This window comes from Sebastes umbrosus, chromosome 4 (assembly GCF_015220745.1).
Source record: "Sebastes umbrosus isolate fSebUmb1 chromosome 4, fSebUmb1.pri, whole genome shotgun sequence".
NCBI lineage: Eukaryota > Metazoa > Chordata > Actinopteri > Perciformes > Sebastidae > Sebastes > Sebastes umbrosus.
In genome coordinates, this window is record NC_051272.1 from 21,210,519 (window position 1) to 21,235,174 (window position 24,656).

A 24,656-nucleotide genomic window follows, 5' to 3' on the forward strand; every position below is an offset into this window, starting at 1 on the left:
GGAAACTGGACAACACACAGAGGAAGGGAGGTAGATGGCAGCTTGTCAAGATCCTGAGACATTAGATAAAAAAAGGAACCACAGTTCTGGATAGTTTGGTGTTTTTATTACAGTTTTTCTCATTCGCTTTTGCTCAATTCTTGAATGAAAATTGCTTTTTTCCCAAAACAATAAGTTCAAATTTCTGACCAATTAGTTTGTTGTTCACTACAGTTTTGAATGTCTCATTCTTTTAAGCAAATTGCACGTGTTTTGGCATGTGTGTGCAAAAGAGTAGGTAAAATAACTACTTGCACGTCTTACTGATGAGTTGATTCTCTTCACAACTTCTGCACATTATTTCATCATTTGAGCCGTCACATGCAAAATGATCCATTCAGTTATCAAAAATCTGTCAGACATGCATGTATATTCCATAAATATCTGTGACAAAGAGGTACAATTTGTTGTTTTTTAACTGAACTACTGCAGGTTTTTTCATTGTTGCAGGGATGTTGTTGTGTATTTGGCATGGATGTCATTTTGGAGCAAAATTTCTGTTCACTGTATATATGAATTTACATGAAAGATCAAAACTGATTTTTTTGTTCACAGTACATGTAACACACTGCTACACAAATATAATTACTGTACACATAGAAATGTGCATATTCTTTTTCTGTGTACTATTGTACAGTATTGACTTTTCCCTGTAAACTTTGACCTGCTGTTGAAATGGGAATCTAAACATCTCAGTGTGATACACAAGAGCCTTCAGCTGGACAAAACTGACTTGTATAGTACTGTCAGTCAACACTCAGTGTCAACAAAAAAGTACCACAAAACAGAAATTTGTATATAAGAAACATTTCCAAGGTTGACTGTCATGGTGAAAAAATAATCATTTTGACCAGTACGGCTCACGATGACAAAATAACTTTTCGTTTTGGTGGCGTTGGCCAACTTACTGACACAATAACTAGGTTTTGAAGCATGATTTGAATGTTTTGAGCGACTTACTACCTTTTGCACACCTGCAATAGATTTGTGATGTCCAGTGAAAAAGTTGTGACAATTGCACTTACAGTTTATAGAAAGTTAAGACTGTTTAAAAAAATTAGCTAAAGCGATCGAGAAAAACTGTAAATCTGCTCATAAAATATTACAATGAATACAGATGTTTCCCATTATATTATATATAAGATGAAAAGCCCACTGAAACATCAGCCGTCCCTGATTATCTTTGATGATAGATCTTTAGCTCTGATGCCTCTCAGAGTTGTCTAAAAACATTTTGCATTTCAGGTACAGATTACACTAATCACTGTTGTCAACCTGCATATAAGCAATTGAGTCATTTGCAGTTTGATTGCACATTTACCTGAAGTATTAACCCACAGTTGATGCAGTTGGGAGACTTTTTAATACATGTATATAATCCAGCCACTGGAGCGTATTCAGTGTGTGATAACAGGAACATGAGGGAGTGCTGGAGTCTCCTTTGGTTTGATACAAAACTCTCTCTGTCGTTGGTTTGACACCTCAGGAGCTGGATTGTTTTTTCTGTTAAGGAGGAAAACATTGAGCATCTTTAACACCGTTACTGTAATTAACAACATGGGCAGAATCAAAGGCGGTAAAGATTTATGAGAACACAACACATGAATTAAAGAAAATGTGCGTGTTGTGAACCATCAAGTTACATGTCAGGAATATGCAGGGATCTATATAGTCACATACCTCTCGCTGGCCTTTCCCTTTTCCAATGGAGCAGTCGGCGTTGTGTCATCTCCTCCTTGCAGTGTTGCATCTTGGGAGTTGTGTGCATCTGTGGCTGCAGGGATTTCAACTACATCTCTGCAAGTAAAGGACAGAAAACGATGAACACCAGTGGCGGAAAGTCACTGAGTACAACATACGGTTTTGAGATACTTGTACTTTACTTGAGTATTGAGTATTTTAGGATATTTTTAATTTTAATTTCCAAACAGGTGGACTTGTTGGACCAGTTTACTTTAGATTAAAATACCAAATAATATGAAACAGATAAAATTAGCTCCTCCTCGACTAACTACAAAATTGAAGTACTGCTTATACATCATTACAGTAATAACGATCCAATGATAAAACACTGACAGGGGCCATTCTGCCTCATGAGTACTTTTACTTTTGATACTTTAAGTACATTTTGGTAGTAATAGTTTCATACTTTAATATTGCTTTACGTATTTTAATAGTGTGGTATTGCTACTTTTACTGTGCCAAAAAAGGGGCCAGTACCCTAATTCAGCAATTACATGACATGATCATCACGTGTCTTGTATATATTTATATTTATACGTATATCTTGGTAATATATCCCACTTCAAATGTATTTCTGTATGCATTTCATTACATACTTTAGGCCTTCATACAACATAAATTTCCACAGTTTGTACATAAATGTATATACGTATGGTTAATAAACACTTTTTATGCAGCTACTGATACAAATCAAATTGTACACAAATATAATATTGCATATACACTAAAATAAAACCAACTGAAAATATGATACAGTACTGGTTGGCCTACAGATTAAATTGGATAATGAGAAGGAATACCAAAAGCATTTATAGTGTTGTTTTCTCAGCGTGAAGCTAGCTATGTGTTTACACAGAGACACAGGTATACAGGTTGTTTAAGGGTCCACACCTAGACTCACCAGGAGGTGGTGGTACGCAATAAGAAGGGTACTCAAGTAGACAAAAATTATACTCAGTACTGGTGAGTACTGGCCCATTTCAGGCACTGCTTGTGCTTTGAATTTCATTGACAATTGTTGTTTAATCCCCTTACATTCACACTATATCACTACATGACTGGGTGCGGTGTAGTAGTACCTGAACTTGTAGTCTGCAGGGAGGCTCAGACCTGATCTGTAGCCTCCCCTGGTTTTGGAGATTTGCTCCTGAAGGTCTCTGACCGGGCAGCTGTGAACACTGAATACCTGGCCGACAAACAGCAGCGTCCCTCTGATGTACATCTATCACATGAACAAGGACAGTTTACATCAGATGTGTGGAAACGGAGAAAATAAACCTGCATACACTGCAGTTGTCATCGTGACATTTACAGTATAAAGCATGACGCCATGTATTTCTATTTAGATTATAGAGAAGTGGCTTGCGACACCATGCTGATTCCATCATTTCATCAATAAAGTGGATATTTTTAAATTTCACAACAGAGGATCCTACAGTGTGTGAATACATCATACAGCTGCCTCCTCTTAGTGGGTTAGAAGACTTATCGACCGTGTTGGTCTTAGTTAACTAAGATTTCATTGGTCGATTAGTCGTTTTTTAAGCTTTTTTCATGCTGAATGACATTTCTTAGAAACTTACGAGCACATCTCTGGTGAACACAAGATTTAAAGTGGTGCTTTTTTGTGATTCTTTGTGGAGAAACTCAGTTTTGCAGATCTGTTGATTAAATCGAACTAATACTGATTTTTCGAAAAATAGTATGAGTGTTAGTCGACTAAGAAATTCTTTGGTCGAGGACAGCCCTAGTAGTGTGAGTAGGACTTCAAGGTCTTCTGTTTGATTTATGGAGTGAAGGAGGGATTTTCATCTTACAGCAAAAATCAGTAAAGCAGCTGTGAAGACCTTGGGTTAATAATTAGACCACCCTTTTGTAATTAAGAAGTGCCATCCCTCACTGCTTGTTAGCCTACAGTACTTTATAATAAATGTCTGGATTTCTTGGAAAGGACAGCGCCTTACTGCTGTCCTCCTCACTGCTGCTGCCACCCAGTGGGAACCATGAACACCTGCACCGAGCAGAGCCTGCAGTGGGAAGGTTTACTGACCAGGACCATGCCAGGAGTAACGTTGTGCCGCTGCTGCAGCAGGATGTTCTCGTCTCCCCAGCTGGGCTCCCCGGATGACATCTCATACCTCACCAGGCGAAATGAATCCATCTGGCACTAGATTAAAAAAACAAACTGTTACTGAGTTTCCAGAAAAACATGCTGTAGAATATCCTGCTGACTGTAGTATGTCTTTCACTGACCCATTGTTTTGTAGTTTGTGCAAAGCTGTACATATTTACTGTAACACATTTAGTGTTGCTGATTATGTAAACTGGATGCTATTTTAACTACAGTGATACAGGAAACAAATGATGCACACACTGTGAATCAGACTGTAACCAGAAATTGCTGCTTATTGTGTTTTTGTTATTTCGTCCCCCCCGTGTATGTAATACAGCAGTCACACCTGAGTACACGGCATGGTTCTGTGCTTGTTCCTCCTCCTGTAAAGCTGCTCCAGTACGTCCTGGTTGGACACTGCTGCATGTGCGTTGACAGCTTGGCGTGGCTGAGGAGTCACGCACACCACCAGGATCTGTTGACTGTGCGGAGGCTGGCCCATAACGAAGGCATCGTACTCCAGGTCCGTCACCGCTGGCATCAGCGTAGCGCTGCAGCAGCACCGCCGGTGCCCCCCCTGGTGCCCCCCCTCCCCCAGCAGGGAGGCTCTCAGCCAAGCGGGGCACACTGTGAGGGGGATACAGGGGGGGTACAGCGACGGTGGAGCTGGACAGCGGGTGTCAGCGAAGGGCTGCAGATCTGCACTCTTTGGAATAATCCCTGACCTGGCAGGGCGAGGGGTGCTGCTGAAGCTGTCCCTGAAAATATACTCATGCTCTCATAAACTGCAGTAAATGTCATTTTCTAATATAATAACATTTGAATGTGCCTCAGTAATACAGGTGGGTCATACTCAAGTTTGATGCTGCCATGAATTTGAAGGAGTCCTATCTGAGTGACACGGGGCTCCTCTTCCTTTGTTCGCTTTCTTCGTGTCCTAACATAGAGGTCAAAACAGTGAAATATCATATATTATTATATTATATATTACATAATGCAGCATGCATCTGTGCAAAGTATAGCAGAGCTCAAGCACTTGAAACTGATCAATAACCAGTGTGTCTCTGTCACTACCACAGGATGGATAGATAGATAGATAGATAGATTGATTGATAGATAGATAGATAGATAGATAGATAGATAGACATAATAGATGAGACAATTTAATATTTCATATATATTTAACACAATCAGTTAAATTTATGTCAACTCACAAAAAGCGACTAAATTATGATTTTAAAGTTATATTAATGGGTTCTTCCACACATTTGCCACATTTCTCATGTTTAAACCTGCACCGGCTCTGTTTTCAGGCTTTAAAAAATCTAGCCCGTGACAGGAGACTTCTGACCCGGCCGCCATGTTGAGATCAGTTGGAGCAAACTTTTTCATTTTACAGCTTAACAGTACACTACCAGATTTTTCTGAAATCACTTGAGGCGAGACATAGAAATTACAGTAGCAGAATGTTGATTCATATTTGATCCGCGTTGCCTAGTTTGACCGTTCGATCAGAGTTCGTGACTGATTTAGAGCCGGCTCTCATAGACGGCAGCTGGACGGCAGCCTCTGACGGCTCTGATTGCTTGTTTTCCTTCGGTCTGTGAAATCATGCAGATGCCATTAGGAGCACCGGAGGACACCGGAGGACACCGGAGGACACAGAAGCACATGATTTCCTTGAGATTACCTGTCTCATGCACTACTGTCAGGATATAGTGACCATTTTATAAAAATAACTTTTTTCTAATCATATATCCATTTATACCCACTGCAGCTTAAGTGCAAAAGTAATGATGTTTTCACTTTGCAACAATGATATTGGATCATTGATCTTTGAATCGATATATCAATTGAGATAGATAGATAGCTAGATAGATAGCTAGATAGCTAGATAGATATATAGATAGATAGATAGATAGATAGATAGATAGATAGATAGATAGATAGATAGATATATAGCTAGATAGATAGATAGATAGATACTGGACTTTGGTCAAACATTCTGGTCTTATGTATTGATGTAGAGTGTGCACCTTGGCAGCTTGACGTAGGAGTCCAGAGATCTTTCTGTTGGTGCGTCCACTGACGCAACGTCTGAGTTACGTCCGCACAGATCCCGTAACTGAGACCATACCATCTCCTCAGGCTGGTCCAGTTTAGCATCTACCCGCTCAGGTGGGTTCAGAGAGGGCAGAGCATCTGACTCTACCTCACTCCTCAGCCTGGTCCTCAGTGGGCCATCTGGCATCCGCTTCACATTGAGACACTTGATACCTGAAGGAGAGGAAGAGGTCACTCAGAAATGCACACAGACACCGAGTGACACGAGTGACCGTGAACAAGATCCTGATGGAACTATTCAATAATGTTGAGTTTGCAGGATGAGGCGATACTGTAACTTTTTCACTTCACTGAATCACTCTGAAACAACCTCACTGGGTCAACTTTTATCTGCACTGCTGCATACTTTGATAACTCATAATGTTCAGTACATCACACCCACTGGTTGCAGTTTTTATCCCAGCTGGGGGCCGTGAGCACACATTGTACAGTACAGGGTGCAGGTACGTACCGACCGCCACGCGATAATAATCCAGCCAGTCATCCAGGGTGTTTCGTGCTCTCTGCTGGAGCTTCTTCACCTCCCTGCTGCCAACATGCTCTCCACTTCTCCACGGTGCTGACGGCTCCTCCACCTCTCCGACCATCTGGAGGATCTCCTGGGAGCACACAGACACCTGCCATACATCATTACTCGCATGGTAGATTACATGATATAGAACAACATAAGGCATTTAGCGAGCTGTTTTATACAAAGTGACTCAGTGAAGGCATCTTCAAAGGTACTGCCTGGGCTGCCCTTTTGATATTCAGGTGTTTTGAGTCAATAAAATGTATTTCATGCCTTCACTGAAGCATATGGTGATACAATTTACAGGTGTTAGCATCAGGTTCCTCTTGCTCTCTGGGACCACAGCGGGGGATTTTGTCTTACTCACCGGCAGGAAGTCTTGAGCAGAATCAGAGATAGACGTCCGTTCAGTCTGCAGGGTAGATGTTAATTGTTTATCATAAATCTAATACTTTTACTCATTTTACTTTATAATCTTAATCTCACCATTTCCTGTGGTTGGTTAATGTTCGACAAGGCAGAAAGAGGAAGTTGAATGCTTTCGTTGTTACACCTGAAGCTGAGCATGGCAGAAGTACCGCTGAGCAGCCTCACAGAGATTACATCTGACAACTGTAGGAGACAAAAAACAAACACATCTACTGGTGAAAATTGTGAGCACTCATAATTTGTGATGAATTCCTCTATGGTTATCTAATCTGCATGCTATAGACCTGTTATAAAACCTCTCTTGGTCCTGTCAGAGGCAGTTAGTGTTGGTTCATCAGTAGGTCATGCGTCATACCTCACATGCCCTGCTTTGTTTCCCCTAAATGTGACATTTCCCATATGTACATCTCACAATTATCTCACAAGACAGGTTCTCCCCAGACTCTTAGTCCCTCTGACTACCCTTGTCACTGAATATATTTCTTGTCTGCCGATTACCTCTGGCCTGGTCTCTATATGCCACATGTTGCTGACTCTGTTTGTATATTACACAAAGAATGTGGACATCATTTTTTATAACAGTACCGGCAATGATTTTTGTCCACATGAGTAGCCTTCTCTTACTTCTTATTGCGTACACCTCCTGAATCTAGGTACCATCTGAAAAGACCTCAGCTGCGATGTTTAACATGCTATATGTGTATTTACTGCGAGGGGGGAAATGTTGATTTACCAGAGGATAAGGATGACATTTAAATAATGTGCTTTCAGTTATACTCAATTTATATTTATTTGAAACGCTGACATTTGATGAGACTGCATTATTGGAGCTAAATAAATGCAGTCTTGTCCATACATTATGGACTTGCCTTTGCCATTTTCAGTTGGTTCTATTGTAGTGTATATGCAATATATGTTTGTGTACAATTTGCTTTGAATAGATATATTTACATAAAACAATATGAACCAAATATATGTATGTACTAACTGTGGAAATGTATGTAATTAAATGCATAAAAAAAATTAAAGTGTGATATATTAAGATACGTGTATAAATATAAATATATCCAAGACACGTGATGATGATGATCATGTCATGAAACTGCTGTATTAGGATACTGGCACCTTTTATGGTCCAATTCATTCACTGGTCAGAGGTAGAAAAAGTTGTGGTAGTCTCAAGGTCACTATTCTAACATTGTGGCTGCACCTGTATAACAATCTTGTCCATCTGTGTGTGGTCTGTCTGCCAGCTCCACTCCTTCGTTATGTCCCCATGATGGTCACATATGAATCCACCATGCTGGTCCCACACTGCTGTAATGGCAGAGCTGGAGGAACATGTTATATAGCATGTAAACATGTTCTAGTAGAGCATTAAAAATACACACATGTACCTGCAAATGAGCATAATATGACACTATATTCCATGCACTATATTAATTTCTAACAGTCTCTTCTGCACTATATTCACTTTTTTAATAGTACTGTAACACAGATGTTACCCTGCACTATATTCAGTTTTTCTTCATCTCCTTGTATTTTTATATCTGGTATATTTTTTTGTACTTTGTACTTTGCACTACTAACTTTTTTACTGCCTTTTTACTAACATGTTTTGCACTATGGAACTGTGATGCTGGAAACTTGAATTTCCCTCTGGATCAATAAAGTTACTATCTATCTATCTGTCTATCTATCTATCTATCTATCTATCTATCTATCTATCTATCTATCTATCTATCTATCTATCTATCTATCTATCTATCTATCTATCTATCTATCCATCCATCCATCCATCCATCCATCCATCCATCCATCTATCTACCATTAAAGCTGTCACCAGGGTCCAAATAACAGGGGGGATGGAAGGGGGGGGTCTGACCCCCCTAATTAATACTTGGACCCCCTTAGAAAAGGTAAAAACAGGTCGGGGGTGTCGAAACATGTTTATATCCTTCTTACCTGTAATCGTAGTTAAATATTACAATATATTCCCCCATATTAATAATCATGCCTTAAAGAATCTTGTAATACGATTTCAGACACCCCTAAAGTGGACCATACCATTTATTACCCTTGACGTTGGATGAACGCAGGTTAACGCAAACCGACGTCAACGTCTCTTCTGCCTGTAATGTAAGTAGCTAGTTACCTAGCTCGTTTAATATTCTTTACTTTCTTACCTTCAGAGTTTCTAAATTAAACTGTGTGATGTGTCTACGGATGAATGCTAACGTTAGCTAATTACTAACCTTTGTCTTTAGTTACAGTAGCTAACGTTGGCTAGTTACTAACTGTTGCCCTTAGTTACAGTAGCTAATGTTAGCCGGTTCAGTTGGTCGTGTCTAGAAGGTAACTATGGACACTCGCTGCCCAACAACCCATCCTAACATTAAACATCTCGCGAGAGTTTCTCAATTTGCGCGTTACTTTGAGGACAGGACAGTTGTTGTGTTGAAGTCAGGTATGGTTCAGCAGGTTTGCGTAGGACAGGTGTCTGTAACCTGTGGCTCTTTAGCCCCTCTCCAGTGGTTCCCTGTGGATTTATTAAAGATTAGTGGAAATTAATTACTGTTTTTTGTTTACATTTTCATTTTTATTTCTCATTGTTGTAGGTCTATGTTACGACGGAGTATTAGGGCCACATTGAGGAAAAAACATAAATCTGAGATTTTGAGAATAAAGTAATAATATTACGAAAATAAAGTCATAATATTATAAAGTGGTAATTTTATGTTTTCTTTTATTCTCGTAAAGTTATGACTATATCCTCGTAACATTACAACTTTTTTTCTCGTAAAGTTATGACTTTATTCTCGTAACATTACAACTTTTTTTCTCGTAAAGTTATGACTTTATTCTCGTAACATTACAACTTTTTTTCTCGTAAAGTTATGACTTTATTCTCGTAACATTACAACTTTTTTCTCGAAATATTATTTTATTCTCGTTATATTACGACTTTTTTCTTGTAAAGTTCTGACTTTATTCTCGTAAAGTTATGACTTTATTCCCGTAACATTACGACTTTTTTTCTCGTAAAGTTCCGACTTTATTCTCGTAAAATTACAACTTTTTTCTCGTAATATTATTTTATTCTCGTTATATTACGACTTTTTTTCTCGTAATATTATGACTTTATTCTCATAGCATTACAACTTTTTTCTCGTAAAGTTATGACTTTTTTCTCGTAATATTATGACTTTATTCTCTTAACAATACAACTTTTTTTCTCGTAAAGTTCAGACTTTATTCTCGTAACATTACAACTTTTTTCTCGTAATATTATTTTATTCTCGTTATATTACGAAAGTTATGACTCTATTCTTGTTATATTACAACTTTTTTTCTCGTAATATTATGACTTTATTCTCATAACATTACGACTTTTTTCTCGTAAAGTTATGACTTTATTCGCGTTATATTACAACTTTTTTCTTGTATTATTATGACTTTATTTTGGAAATCTCAGATGTTTTTCCCCACAATGTGGCCCTAATACTCCGTAGTACATTGTCTCTTTGGCCCTCACTGCATCCAACTTATATACTATATACTTAGACTATAAACTGTGTTACCTTCATCACAATGCTCAAATGTTTTGCGGCTCCAGACAGATTTGTTTTCTTTTTTTTTTGCCTAAAATGGCTCTTTTGTTAGTAAAGGTTGCTGACCCCTGACATAGGGGGAAAGACATATCGACGGGAAACAGTACTCGACACAACACCTGTTCGGTCCCCACCCCGATATCATGCCCGATATGCCCTCACTTCATGTGTACTTTATATTTTTGTAGATAAATGTTACTGTGTGTGTGTATATATATACACACTTTGTATTTTCTGTAATTACTTTGATATTTATATTAAAGTACTTATTACTTAACTTATTATATAAGTTGCCATGCCATTACAGGGTAAACACATGTGTAATTAATGACATTAATTATGGCCCTGTTCCATTTAGGTGGGCCAGAGCCCTGGTATTGTGCATGCTGGCTCACTGGAATGGCTGTGACACTAAATAGAAGGGGACCATAATTAATTTTATCAATTACACCCTGCAATGACAGGTCAAAGTGGCTGCTGTGAAAAGGGCCTATTGTCATTAATATATAATACATTAACATAATATAATAATTCGCACTCTAGCTGTCACACACACTTTATTATAAAGAAAAAGACACAGTTTAAAGGTATTCAACATTTTGGAGAACACACTTTGGGGAGTGAGAACACCGACATCAGTCTCATGTTTGTGTGTTAAAGGGAACCCCTTTCACTTATTCTGACATTCTCCCATATCAGCACTGAACTCACCTATGAGGATGTGTCACAGCGCCGTGCCCAAACGCCGTGATAGTCGCCAGAATAACGGGACGCTCGCTGTCACTGAATACGTTAGTATAGAAGCCTCTACAGGACAGACCTGAGTGGCTCTGGCATACTGCGATACAACCAGACGGGTAGCTGAGAGGACAGAGTCAAAGGTCAAAAGGTCAGCTGCAGTGACACATTAGATATATGCCGTACATTTCATTTGTTTCTGGGACAACTACTATAATTAAAATAGTTATGGATAAAGATGAGAGTAGGATACTATATGAACGAGGAGCCGTTGTTGATCTTGTAGTGTAGTTTCTGCCGTTCTGGATCCTGCTGCTTCACTTCTGGTATCTGGGGCATCCCATTGACTAGAGTGGCAGGTTGGACCTTTTTCCTCGCTCTCCTGTCCTTCAGTTTTGGCTCTGGATCACCATAGTAACGGAATATGAGGTCCTGTTTAGCTGTTTGCAGTTTTCTATGTAAAGATGAAGTAATGTGTTATGCTTAAATCTTTCATTTAGCATTAATGAGGAGTTACATTGCAAAATAAAACATTTAAAAGTTTCAACAGCAGATGACCAAAATGTTGTGCCAGTCCATCTAATAAGTAGATATGTCTATGGATTAGTGAAAACTTTGACCTGCTGGTGATGAAAAGTCACAGGATCACCAACGATTTGTAACGTAACCCCTCATTTGACAAACATTTGCTGTTGACTAAATGCAGCAGCAAAGCTTAACAACCCACTCAGCACTTGTTGCCGCCCGGAGTTTCTCCAACACCCACTGACACAAACGGATCTGCTGCTCAGGCTCATCATGGGAGGGCTGCTTCTGCTGGATGATCCAACCTGGACACAAACCACATCCAGCTGAGGCTGCGGGTTCACACAGTCGACCGTAGACACAGTGGCCTAAATTAACACACAATGCTTCGGCTCAACGTCTTACCTGCATTACTGCAGCGGTCGGATGACAGGGAGAAACTGATGGTGGTGAAGGTTTGAGCTGCTGGAGAGTGAGAATATGGAGCTATCAGCTGAGGTCTACATTCACCTCTTTATTGAATCTGGATACTATACTGGCCGTATATCAGTCACTTACAGTGGCATCAGGGAACTTAATAGTGTAACTCAATAGCCCTGTAACTGATTAACAGGCAGCAGTACATCTGTGCCTAGCGACCAGCTACCTTGTCCTGTCTGGTAAACTAATCCGCTCACTTCCACCAGCTTGCAACCAAAACTGTCCTCATGTTCAGCCTTAAAAGGTCACAAGAATTACTTAATGGGTTTTCACTTTTATCACTCTCCTTGTTATTGTTTCTTACTTACATTAACTATGGCATGTAGTAAAAATGTAGTTCTGTCTGTCCTACCTTATTCTTTTACATATCTGTACCCATAACACTAGCATTTTCTAAAGCTATGTATATTTTATAAAGGGTTTGTGTGCTGTAACTAAAGGCTTAATTAATGGTTAATAAATCATTTATTAGTACTAACTTTGTAAGCCATTTGTAAAAACTTTTGGGTTGTCACTTTGTAAAAAAGGCCCTTTCGCTGATGTATATACTCTTGTAGCGTAACTTGTTTTGTATTTAGCAAAAAATGTATTAACATTTACAACTTGATTGATTATTGTAGTGCAGAATTAGAGCTGCAACAATGAATTGATTAGTTGTCAACTACTAAAATAATCGCCAACTATTTTGATAATCAATCAATGGGATGAGTATTTTTTTTAAGTAAAATAATCTATAATTCCAGCTTCTTAAATGTGAATATTTTCTGGTTTCTTTACTCCTCTATGACAGTAAACTGAACATCTTTGAGTTGTGGACAAAACAAGACATTTGAGGACGTCATCTTGGGCTTTGGGGAACACTGATCGACATTTTCTGACATACTATAGACCAAACAACTCATCGATTAATCCAGAAAATAATCATTAGTTGCAGCCCTATATAGGAACAACCCATAATGACTTATTTCTATCTGCAAACCTGATGATTTCTAAAGTGAGCATATGACTTTTATTTATGACTTTCTAATAACCCAATTATACAATCATAAACCGTGAAGCATTCAGTTGTTATTAAAGGTCCCATATTGTGCTCATTTTCAGGTTCTTACTTGTATTTGGAGTTTCTACTAGAACATGTTTACATACTTTAATTTAAAAATATATATATATATTTTCCTCATGCTGTCTTCTTGAATATACCTGTATTTACCCTCTGTCGGAAACGCTCTTTTTTAGCACATTTCAATGAAATTGCAACAGAATTGCATGGTCTAAATATTGTAGATTTGTGACATCACAAATAGACAGAAATCCTAACGGCTTGTTTCAAAAGCTCAGTTTCTGAATATGGGATGTGTGTATTACTCTGTGGATTAAGCGTTTCAATACTTTCACAGTATTTATATAGAACTTTAACCTGCTTTATAATATAAAAGCCATGAAAATGTCACTTTTTACATTATGGGACCTATAAATCAATATAGGCTATTGATTTTGCTACAGATGCTCTGCAGCGCAATTTTGAGGGGGATAAACCTCAACCAGATGGTGTTTTAATCTTGAAGGCTTTAATAAATAATTTATTAACCATTAATAACAATTATACCCTTATATGAGATATGTCATGTAAGCCAAGAAGAGAACAAAATAGCTAATGTGAAATGTTTGCAGTATCTCACAGTTTTGACTTATTATGTCTACTTTTTTTTTTACATATATCATGAGTATTTTATGTATTTTAACTATTTTAAGGTCATTTTCTTTTCCTGGTGGAAGTGGGTTTCCCAAAAACTGTGACCCAGAGATTGATTTACCTTTGGTAGAGTTGAGTTTGGTCTTTTTCATTTGAGGATTTGAGCTGACTTGTGGTTTTCTTGCAGAAACATTTCCCACAACACGCGAGTTTCTCTCTGCTGCCTCCCTCTTGTTGTCATCTGAGGACACCCGTTCGTTAGTTTTTGGCGGATCCTCCCAGGGGCAAGTCAGAATATTTTCAATCCCCTGAGGAATCAGTCCCTCTTCAGTCCAGTCATGTTGTGAGAGCAGAAGAGCCACTTGCTTTAACAGCTGAGGAGCTGCTCGCTTGTATGCCTCCATCAGATCGTGCGTTTTTCTGTTGACAGCGGATGAGCCATCAGGTGCACCACGTGTTTCACCTGACAGCTTATCATCGCCTGCTTTGTTGCCTTTCTCTCTGTGAGAAACATGTTGAAATGTAGGTATTAGTTGCACGAAAAGTAAAATAATGTTGAAGTACTATAGGGGGATTGAATTACCTTTGTTTTGCATCTTCTACCTGCGCTCCTTCATGTGCCAAATTAAAACACAATCGTGCCCCTTTATCTCGGTCTCGTTTTGTTGGCTGCAGAGAGATCAGTTACAAGGTTATGATGACATCTTTCTGTTTATTTTAAACCAGTAAAAAAATGAATTACTGTAATTAGCCCACCTGGTCAAAGAAATACAAAGGTTTAGATTCCGTCAGCAAAACAGAAGAAGTCATTATTTCCTTTAAAAAAAATCTACTCTAAAGAGTCGCCACACGCAGATAACAAACGTCCCTGCAAGAAAACATCAACAAACCCGAACTGTTGTGCTTTAAAATCCACCTTTCATTCCTGTACGTGTCCTCTCAATGTGCTGCCAGGCTTGTTGCTTGGATACGTCTCCAAATACTCGCGATACGCACCATTAATAATCGACTCCGGGCATCAAACCTACAATACAAACAACAAAAACATTACCTACAATAACAGATGAGATGTTTTCCAATGTGGACACACTGGGAGAAGTGACACTAGAGTGTTTTACGAGCAGCTGCAGGTGCGCACAGTAACCTGAAACTGGATGTTCAAAGTGACAAAGTGATGATTCTTATCATGCAGTGCAGCTCTATACAGACCATTTATCAGGACACGATGGACACATAACTACGATACGATCATCTAACTCTGTTTCCACTTTTAAAAAACTTTTGAAAACACATTTTTTTTAGGATAGCATTCCTATAAGTAGAAGGGTATAAATATATGTATGTATACATCCGTTTCTGGACGCATGTGTACATTTATACACATTTATGTATATATATATATACTGTATATTTGTTTTATCAACTTGTCCTACCATTTTACCACTTCTATTATTATTGATATGTTCTGTGATGTTCTGTTTTATCAGTTACCATATCTTTTACTTTATTTATCTGCTTTTATTGTCTGATGTTATGTTTTAACAGTTACCATATCTTTTACTTTATCTATCTGCTTTTATTGTCTGATGTTATGTTTTAACAGTTACCATATCTTTTACTTTATCTATCTGCTTTTATTGTCTGATGTTATGTTTTAACAGTTACCATATCTTTTACTTTATCTATCTGCTTTTATTGTCTTGTGGAGCACTTTGTAACATCTGTTTTGAGAAGTGCTATATAAATAAATGTATTATTATTATTATTATTATTATTATTTTATAACTAAGCATTTCAGCCTTCAACTTTTTTTTTGTGTGCCAAAATGTAATTCCCCCTATACAGAGGAAAACAAATGTGATGATGAATGAAAGTTTTCTGCTCCTCAGGACAGATGCAGGATCGTCTTCCTGCTCGGGTCAAGTTGTTGCACAGAGATCGTCTTAATGGCTCATTATTGGCTCAGCATCCTCCAGCACACTTTTCCGCTTTGACCACTGGAGGCTCTCAGCAGCTTATGCGTCACTTCACCTCTCAGTCGCTGATCATGGCGGAGCTACAGCTACAGCATGAAGTGGAGCCGCAACTTCTTCTCAACGGGGGCGACTTGAACGAGGAGAGGGAAGACGCAGACGCCTCGGAGTCAGTGAAGAAAAAGAGAAGAAAGAAGAAGAGGAGTAAAGCCACGGCAGCAGGTAAGAGACATCACTTAGTTTGTCTTGAGAATGGGTTGAAAAAAATAGCGCAAAATTGTCTGATATGGTGCCACTCGATGCATCAAATATGCAGGACAGGAGACTTTTTCAACCTGTCAGATGGTGTCCAGCTTGTCCCAACTCCAGCTCACATGGAAACAGGACAATCTCTGAATGTACCATCAGAACTGATTGAAAGCTGTCATTTTGAAGATATGGGTGGAATAAAATAAAATTTTACTCCAGCTTAAATGTTCCATAAATCCCCCCCTAAGCTGCATGAAATTATGTAATAGAAGTATCCACAGTTTTAGTGCAATAAGATGACAACCACTGTAGTGTAAAAAAAACAACATGATAATTGCAGCCATACTGCCTCATAATGTGGAAAAATAAAATCCCAGAAAGTATGACTTTTTGAACCTGACATAAGTCAAGTGTGGTCCCCACAGCTCTGTCTTTGAAGGACTAAATGTCATAATGCTGCATGGTACATATGCCCTTGAGGATATTGACTCCCAAGGTATAGAAAGAAATTATGCATAGAGCCTGCCAAGTTGAGATCGTAGTGGATGCACTTTCTTGAAATGACTCTGAACCACAAATAATTTACTCACTCTATGTGTGTGTGTGTGTGTTTGTGTGCTGTAATGTGCACGTGCGTGTTCACCTGCACATGCATGCACGATGGTGTGTGACTTTGCAGCAGGGACAAACGAAGCTGAGGGGGACGGAGAAGCCGGAGGTGTTGGTGATGTGACAAAACAGCTGGAGCAGCAAACACTGGAGGACAAAGAGAGGGAGGAGGATGGAGAAGAAGGTAACTCCTGACCATCACCATAATTATCACCATCATCATCATCATCATCTTCTGCAGTGGTGATTGTGTTGAACTTTAAGCCCCTGGAAAGTGCACAGCGGAATCCAGCTGGTCATATCTGCAATGTGATATCTGATTTTCAGTAGCACGCTGGGAATTGTGCCCGAGCTCCCTGTCGATATTTCTCACTTTGCAAAAACTGTATTGAAACTAATGACGCTTTCAACAGATGGGGATGAAGGAGAGAACTCAGCTGGAAAGAAGAAGAAGAAGAAGAAAAAGAAGAAAGGATGTAAGCCGTTTTCTTCTCAGTGCAGCAAACAGTCTGCAGCAGATCACTCTTTGGCAGCTGAATCACATTCACATTTACTCCATTCAGAATTTGAATTGAAACTGCACAGGACAGAATATTTATCGTCACTGAGGCACATCAGATTTTATAGTTAGACTAGATCAGGGGTTCTCAAACATTTCGGGGCCAGGGACTCCTTATAGGGGAGAACATTTTCTAAGAACCCCCTCTTAATCGTAACATTTGTACTCTTAGATGCCATTGGAGCTATTTGTATTCTAAAACTTTTCAACCTAAAGAAACACATTTCAACTTGGATCATGTGAAGATGAGATAATCCTTTATTAGTCCCACAGCGGGGAAATTTGCAATAAACAGAGGATGAGTTTATTCAAATTGCATTTGGACTCAACTTGACAGCTTTTATAGCCTACATTAATTGATCTTAAAAGCTCTCAGACAATGAACAGTAATGAAGGCTGGCATAGTCCTAATAAAACCAGATATTTAAACTTACCAGTCTAAAGCTGACTGTCAGCAAGTGCTTCAATTTAAAAATAGAGAACTTATTGCTGTGTGTCACAATCATAGATTTTATATTGCCCTGAAGCTAACATGGGTGGGATTAATGGACACAGTATTCTTGTTCTATTGGCGCAAATGGTCCCCATCTGTAGATATGCACTTTTTAATGATACAGCACAATTTTATAATTCATAGAAAATGAACCCCACTTTGAGAATCACTGGACTAGATAGCACTCTACAGCGAAAGCTTGTCTGTGTTTGCATTGAGTGCATCAGAGTGAATCATTAGGTAAATACAACAAGTGCACAAAAGCAGGTTGACTTGGTTAATTAGTGTCATGAGACTTACATAACGTAGGACTGACACAGGAGGTGTAGGACAAAATGCGACAGGACCTTACACGACAGGAGAAAATTAATGACATCATACTCAGTATGTCCTACATGTCGTTATAACCCACTACATGAACTACAAGTGCTTTTATATCGCCACAGAATTTTCTAGCAATATAATTCAATGGGTTTCTTTTACTCGAGGGTGTCTTGCCTAATTAGATCTGCAAGTCAAGAGCTGTACTGTATTCTCTAGCTAGGTTAAAATGCTAATGTCACGGACACGGGGAGCATAACTTGAGTTTTCTTTTTTCCTCTGCTTCTCCTTCTCGCTATCTGGGCCACAGCGAAGGGACAGACTGACCCTCCCTCAATCCCTATTTGTGAGCTCTATCCCAGCGGAGACTTTCCAAAGGGAGAGGAGTGTGAATATCCACCATCGAAAGACGGGTGTGTAACCTCCACATCGTCCCTCACACTCAGCAGTTAGTCTTTCACTGTGTGACATGCGTAGTTTGTATTTAGGTCTTTGCACTTCTTCATACTGGACAACATAATGAGGTGCTGTGTTTAGTGTGTGGTTTAATTTTCTTTTAATTGTCAGATCTGACAACATGACTTTCACCTGTGCAAAGTTTCCACAAGTGAGTCATATACCTCATTACAAGTCTTTGTATAATGAGAAAATAATGAGTTCCTCCTCTCTGTGGTGTGCCTGTCAACCTCCCACCAGGCGCAGTGCAGCGTGGCGAACCACCAGTGAAGAGAAGCGGGCGCTGGACATGGCCAACGAAGAGATGTGGAGTGATTTCAGGGAGGCGGCCGAGGCACATCGGCAGGTCCGCTCGTATGTCAGGAGCTGGATCAAGCCGGGGATGACCATGATTGACATCTGGTGAGACATGCACTGAAATATTCTCCTTTTAATGGACTTTAATCTCGGCTGCTCAGTGCTTTTGTGGTTTCTCTGAATGCATTATCTGCCCTGACAACAGTCTCATTGTTCCTGTCATCCGTCATCTCTTTGTGCTGCTTTCTGTTTCTGGCAGTGAGAAGCTGGAGGACTGCTCCCGGAGGCTCATCAAAGAGAACGGGCTAAAGGCGGGCCTGGCCTTCCCCACCGGCTGCTCCATCAACCACTGTGCTGCTCACTACACCCCGAACGCAGGAGACCCCACGGTGCTGCGCTACGACGACGTCTGCAAGATCGACTTTGGGACGCACATCAACGGTGAGAGCTGGCTAGTAACTTTTTAAGTGCTTTTGGTGTTCTGCTGTGCCATTTCACACTTGGCATTTATTAGGATGATTACATTATAATTCTTACTGCCTGGAATAAACTGTTCTCGCAAGTTAATTAACTTTTTAGATTAAAACATTATGAATATTTCTGCAAAATGATAACCTCACAGAAACTATTGTGAGTAACTAAACTTTTTGGTCTTTCAGGTCGAATAATAGACTGTGCCTTCACCGTCACTTTCAATCCAAAGTATGACCGGCTGCTGGAGGCTGTGAGAGATGCAACTAACACCGGCATTAAGGTAACACAGCTCTACCCCCTGCATGGTGCTTCTTTGTATACAAACAATCCTGACTACTTACCAAGGAACGAGAATCATCATATTCAGAGCACATTTACATTAATATTTATATCTAAGATTGCAATCTTATTATGATTAAACCTTTAAAATGATACAGTGATTGAGAATTTAGTTCTATGTGGCTCTAATGGTGGATTCCAAGTAAATATTCAGTGGCAAAATGTGACTTGATGTGACACAAAAATAGCAAGTTAAGGTCATTAAAAAGTAATGATGTATTCGCCCTAACATGACACATGATAGGACACGGGATATCATACAAATAATATGTACTTAAACAAAGAAGTAATGGTTAAAATAAGAAAAATTGAAAGTCAAATGCACAAAACAAATTTATGCTGGATGTTTGTAGGAAAACGCACAAAAAATGAGGAATTACCTTTAGTAAGATATCATACGAAGTCATGTCTAGATGGGAACCTGCGAGAGGGTTAAGGTTAGGCATTGATCTCGAATAGTTTAAGGTTAGGATAGGTTGTCAGGCAGCGAGTCTCGTGAGAATCTTTGCAAGTTTTTGCAGATCTCAGATCAGATTTGCGGGTTACCTTTTAGACACGACCATGATATGAACCGTTGTATAAGAATACGTTGACTCAGAAGTTAGTGTACTTTACTGTTAAGTGTTTCCGCTCTTCTTAGAAATACGACACATCACATTACTGTCCAGACTGTCTGTTTGTGAGCAATGTGATGATGTGAGTTTACACCTCTCTGTCTCAGTTTGCAGGAATTGATGTGCGCCTGTGTGACGTCGGTGAGACCATTCAGGAAGTCATGGAGTCTTATGAAGTGGAGATAGATGGGAAAACATATCAAGGTAATGTGAGTTTATCATCTTTTATTTTCATGCTGCTGCTTCCTGTTTATTAAACCTCTGTATCTCTTTATAGTGAAGCCAATCAGGAATCTCAACGGCCACTCTATTGGACAGTACAGGATACACTCAGGGAAGACGGTCCCTATTGTGAAAGGCGGAGAAGCCACAAGGATGGAGGTTTGTGCAGCAGTTACTCTTATTCATCTGAGCCAAAATGTGGATGTGACTAGATTTTTGAGCACAGAACAACACTGCAGCCTCCTTTGTCTGAAATTAAACCTTTATTAGCTGCTTGACCTTGCTTATAAATAACCCCTTTTTAATTCTTAAGTGTAATTGGAAGAACATGTGGTTGGTTAGGGTTACGATCGGGTGTAGAGAAGTGTTCCAATTCACCGCACTAACAGCTTCTTAGTCACCCTTGTCAGCACTTTAATTACACCTTTTAATGGAATTACCAGCCGCATCGAGTGGCAACACGTGTTAAAACTACAGCAGTAGTGAGCAGTGAATTGTGGGCATCCAGAGTTCATTAACAAGGCCAGTGCTTCTCCAAGGAGAAACATGGCTCTGCACTATCTTACATTGCACGCTGAGATCCACGGCTGCCTCACGCCCGCACAGCTGCAGCACACGACTGGATTTGGACAGAACTGAGCATTTTAATTGGCAAGTTGCTGAGTCGAGCATTTTACCTGATGGTTCCAGGAGGGTTAGGTGTGTGTGGGGGAGGGGAGGGGCGGGGTTGCTGCTGAGGTGGCAGCTCTGCGTGTTGTATTTTTAGCTGAAGCGTGTTGGTGTAACAGGGCCATTACCCTCTTTGTGATCAGAGAGTGCACGGCTGGAGTGGCAGCTGGGCGTGCCATGGGGCCGCGGGCACTTTGACTGATTATCGGCGCAGCAAGAGAGGGTGTCGCAGTGTTATCAGCTAATACCACAGGGACTCGAACAACAGCCACGCGCTGATAGAGACACAAGACGGCAATGAAACCCAGCCAATCAATTTGCACGAGGCGCCACAAAGGACACTACTGTCCTTAATAGACTACCCACGAATATGTCAGCCGCTGGCATTTTGAGGTTTTTATTAAATTCACTTTCAGTCCCCCTGGAGTGTTTTTGTCCTTTCAGTAACATCACACCCACTCAGACCTGCATAAAGGTGCATAGATACAGACTTTAAAGGACCAGTGTGTAACAATTGGGGGGATCTATTGGCAGAAATGGAATATAATATTAATAACAGGGCTGTCTTTAATTTGTTTTTAATCACATGATTGTCCATAGTTAATGCGATTAATCACACATTTTTATCTGTTCAAATGTACCTTATAGGGAGATTTGTCAAGTATTTAATACTCTTATCAACATGGGGAGTGGACAAATATGCTGCTTTATGCAAATGTATGTATATATTTATTATTGGAAATCAATTAACAACACAATATAATGACAAATATTGTCCAGAAAATGCAAACTAAAATATGATTAGACAATTTTATTACTTAGCTCTTGTTTAAATGAAAAACATTTTGAATTTTTCTTTAAAAACTATTCTTTTCAATAAAAATAATACATATAAAGTGGGAATTTCAATATAAAGGCTTATCTAAAGGCCCAGACACACCAACCCGACATCAAAGAACTAGCGGCAAAATGCTGACGGTTGCGTCGCCTCACATCGCCTTTGTCTTGGCCAAAAAGTTGCACTCGAACACAACGCAAAGACTACAGCCGACTGCCAACTACCATGCAGTTTTTGTGCCTGCATGAGATGAAATAACTTTCCACACCAGCAGGCGGCGGTAGTCTGTAGTCATCATTCAAAAAGGGAAACCTGAAGACCGAGGACAGCGGATATACAAGCTGTTGTTATGATACGTACATGAAATAAAGTGTTTTTTGCTGACCATTTTCACACCACTCTCACTCACCACTTAGGTTCATTTCAGATGGCCATGTTGCTGTGAAAATATCTCTGTATTTTAATGACCAGATGAGATGAAGATGAAATGAAAAAGCCTTCCTGTTTTTACTCGTTGGCTTGCTTTCCTCTCTTCCGTTTCTCTTCTCGTGCTCTGATTCGTTAAAGCCAATCAGAGTGATTTCTTTGACTGACGGGTGCTGCTGAATCGGCCGGAAAAAATCCAACACGAGCAGACTAGAGCCGACTGTGCAGGACACACCGCAAAAACTAGGCCGACAGACGCTCACCGACGGCCCCACACTGTCCGACGGCACGGTCCGATGGTGTGTCAGGGCCCTTAAAGATGATATGTTTCAATATTTTCACTTTGCATCACTGATATTGGATCGTTGATCATTGAATCGATATATAGATCCAGATCGATGTACCTTTACACCCCTAAATTCTACATTTTACATCAACAAACAAATAAAGAGTTTCTGTGTTTTTTTTGTTGCCTCTCAGGAAGGTGAAGCGTACGCCATCGAGACATTTGGCAGCACAGGAAGAGGTGCCGTCCACGATGACATGGAGTGCTCACATTACATGAAAAACTTCAATGTTGGACACGTGCCAATAAGGTTGGCTCCGTTCTTTTCATCCCTGTATTCAAATGCAAAATATTGATTCTGTAAAATAATCTAAAGTTTGATTTGCTCCTCATATTGTCTTCCAATCCTTAAATCTAACAAAAGAGACGCCGTATCTGAATGGTTATTTACATCGATAGTGTCGATCTCCAGTTTGTCTCACTATCGACTCCCGTGTTGTTCCTGTGCTGCAGACTTCCAAGGGCTAAACATCTGCTGAATGTGATCAATGAGAACTTTGGCACCCTGGCGTTCTGCCGCCGCTGGCTGGACCGCCAGGGCGAGAGCAAGTACCTGATGGCGTTGAAGAATCTGTGCGACCTTGGCATCGTAGACCCGTACCCGCCTCTCTGCGACATCAAGGGCAGCTACACCGCTCAGTACGAGCACACCATCCTACTCAGGCCCACCTACAAGGAGGTAGTGAGCCGGGGAGACGACTACTAAGCATGCGCCAAGGCAAACCAGGAGGAGCATGACCGCTCAAAGACAACCTAACCTCTGCAGACTGATAGCAAATTATGCAATATTTCTCTGACCCGAATTTCCACTGCTTGAGTAGGTAATTATTCTAGCAAGAGCAAAAGACTTGTGTCATGGCAGTAGCTTACCAGTATTTATTTTCCAAAGGATCGAGCCAATAGACAAAGGGCATATCTTTAAGAAATGTAGTCATTTTAGTCATATTGTGCTGCTTTTAGGAAATATGCAAAATTAATATATGCAAAAGAAACATGCAAAAAAGGTTTTGGCGAACACCTCGCCTAAAATGCTTTGCTTCATTGCATTGTTAAAACCTTGTGAGGAAACTGCAATGAATTATTTATATTTGTACATTTATTTGCTCTATTTTAATTTGAGGCAGTTTTATAAAAAATAAATTGTTATAAATCTTGCATCGATTAGTGTGTGCATATTTATAAGTGCTTAAGCAGTGCTGAAATGTAACTAAAGTACTGTACTTGAGTATTTCCATTATGTGCTACTTAATACTTCTACTCCACTACATCTCAGAGGGCAATATTGTACTTTTTACTCCACTACATTTATTTGATACTTAGTTACTAGATACTTTTTCCTTTTGAAAATGGCCATGCCAGTTTTTCCTTCACGATCAATGGATTCCTTAGGTTTTTCTAGTTTCATGTGATACCAGGATCTTCACTCTAACTTTAAAACTGAGCCCGCTACAACCTAAAAATCGCAAGTTGCGTTAATGCCTTAAATAAATTAGTGCCGTTAAAACGAATTTGCACTAAAAAGTTATTATTAACTTTGACAGCCCTAATATAAATACATACCGTACTATACAAGGCATCGGAAACTGGGTCTGCACTGACAAACAACAAAATCTTAAAATGCTCTTTACGTGTATTTGTCAGTGATAAAAACAGAATAATATAATATTCTACAATAATAGAACGCTGTGAAAGGAGCCATTCTGCAACTGAAGCCTCTCCTGTGTGCCAAGCGTGTTGGAGAGCTATGGTGGCCGAGGCGAAAACA

General features: G+C 39.6%; 2 protein-coding genes across 4 annotated transcripts; one reads left to right on the plus strand and one right to left on the minus strand.

Moving 5' to 3' along the window:
* Positions 1 to 89: 89 nt before the first annotated feature.
* On the minus strand, positions 90 to 14,918 carry LOC119486642 (uncharacterized protein C3orf20-like). 3 transcript variants are annotated; one of them, XM_037766926.1, is made up of 19 exons: positions 14,763 to 14,918; positions 14,590 to 14,675; positions 14,128 to 14,507; positions 12,239 to 12,298; positions 12,036 to 12,138; positions 11,562 to 11,762; positions 11,282 to 11,431; positions 8,170 to 8,290; positions 7,017 to 7,142; positions 6,898 to 6,942; positions 6,471 to 6,618; positions 5,932 to 6,172; positions 4,749 to 4,832; positions 4,242 to 4,653; positions 3,833 to 3,949; positions 2,862 to 3,004; positions 1,720 to 1,836; positions 1,361 to 1,542; positions 90 to 391 (listed from the first exon to the last, which is right to left on the minus strand). In XM_037766926.1, the coding sequence occupies exons 1-18, from the start codon at positions 14,814 to 14,816 to the stop codon at positions 1,437 to 1,439; spliced, it is 2,694 nt and encodes an 897-aa protein (XP_037622854.1). In that variant the 5' UTR covers positions 14,817 to 14,918; the 3' UTR covers positions 90 to 391; positions 1,361 to 1,436. The 3 variants fall into 3 exon arrangements, with proteins under 3 accessions (XP_037622854.1, XP_037622852.1, XP_037622853.1); XM_037766924.1 differs by having other exon boundaries at positions 6,471 to 6,636; XM_037766925.1 differs by lacking the exon at positions 90 to 391 and having other exon boundaries at positions 516 to 1,542; positions 6,471 to 6,636.
* LOC119486644 (methionine aminopeptidase 2-like) lies at positions 8,976 to 24,046 on the plus strand. Its single transcript, XM_037766935.1, has 12 exons — positions 8,976 to 9,098; positions 15,896 to 16,201; positions 16,908 to 17,021; positions 17,251 to 17,313; positions 18,521 to 18,623; positions 18,907 to 19,068; positions 19,223 to 19,404; positions 19,623 to 19,717; positions 20,498 to 20,594; positions 20,668 to 20,771; positions 23,026 to 23,141; positions 23,345 to 24,046. Exons 2-12 carry the CDS (start codon positions 15,901 to 15,903, stop codon positions 23,595 to 23,597), a joined length of 1,590 nt encoding a protein of 529 aa, XP_037622863.1. The 5' UTR covers positions 8,976 to 9,098; positions 15,896 to 15,900; the 3' UTR covers positions 23,598 to 24,046.
* Positions 24,047 to 24,656: the final 610 nt, after the last annotated feature.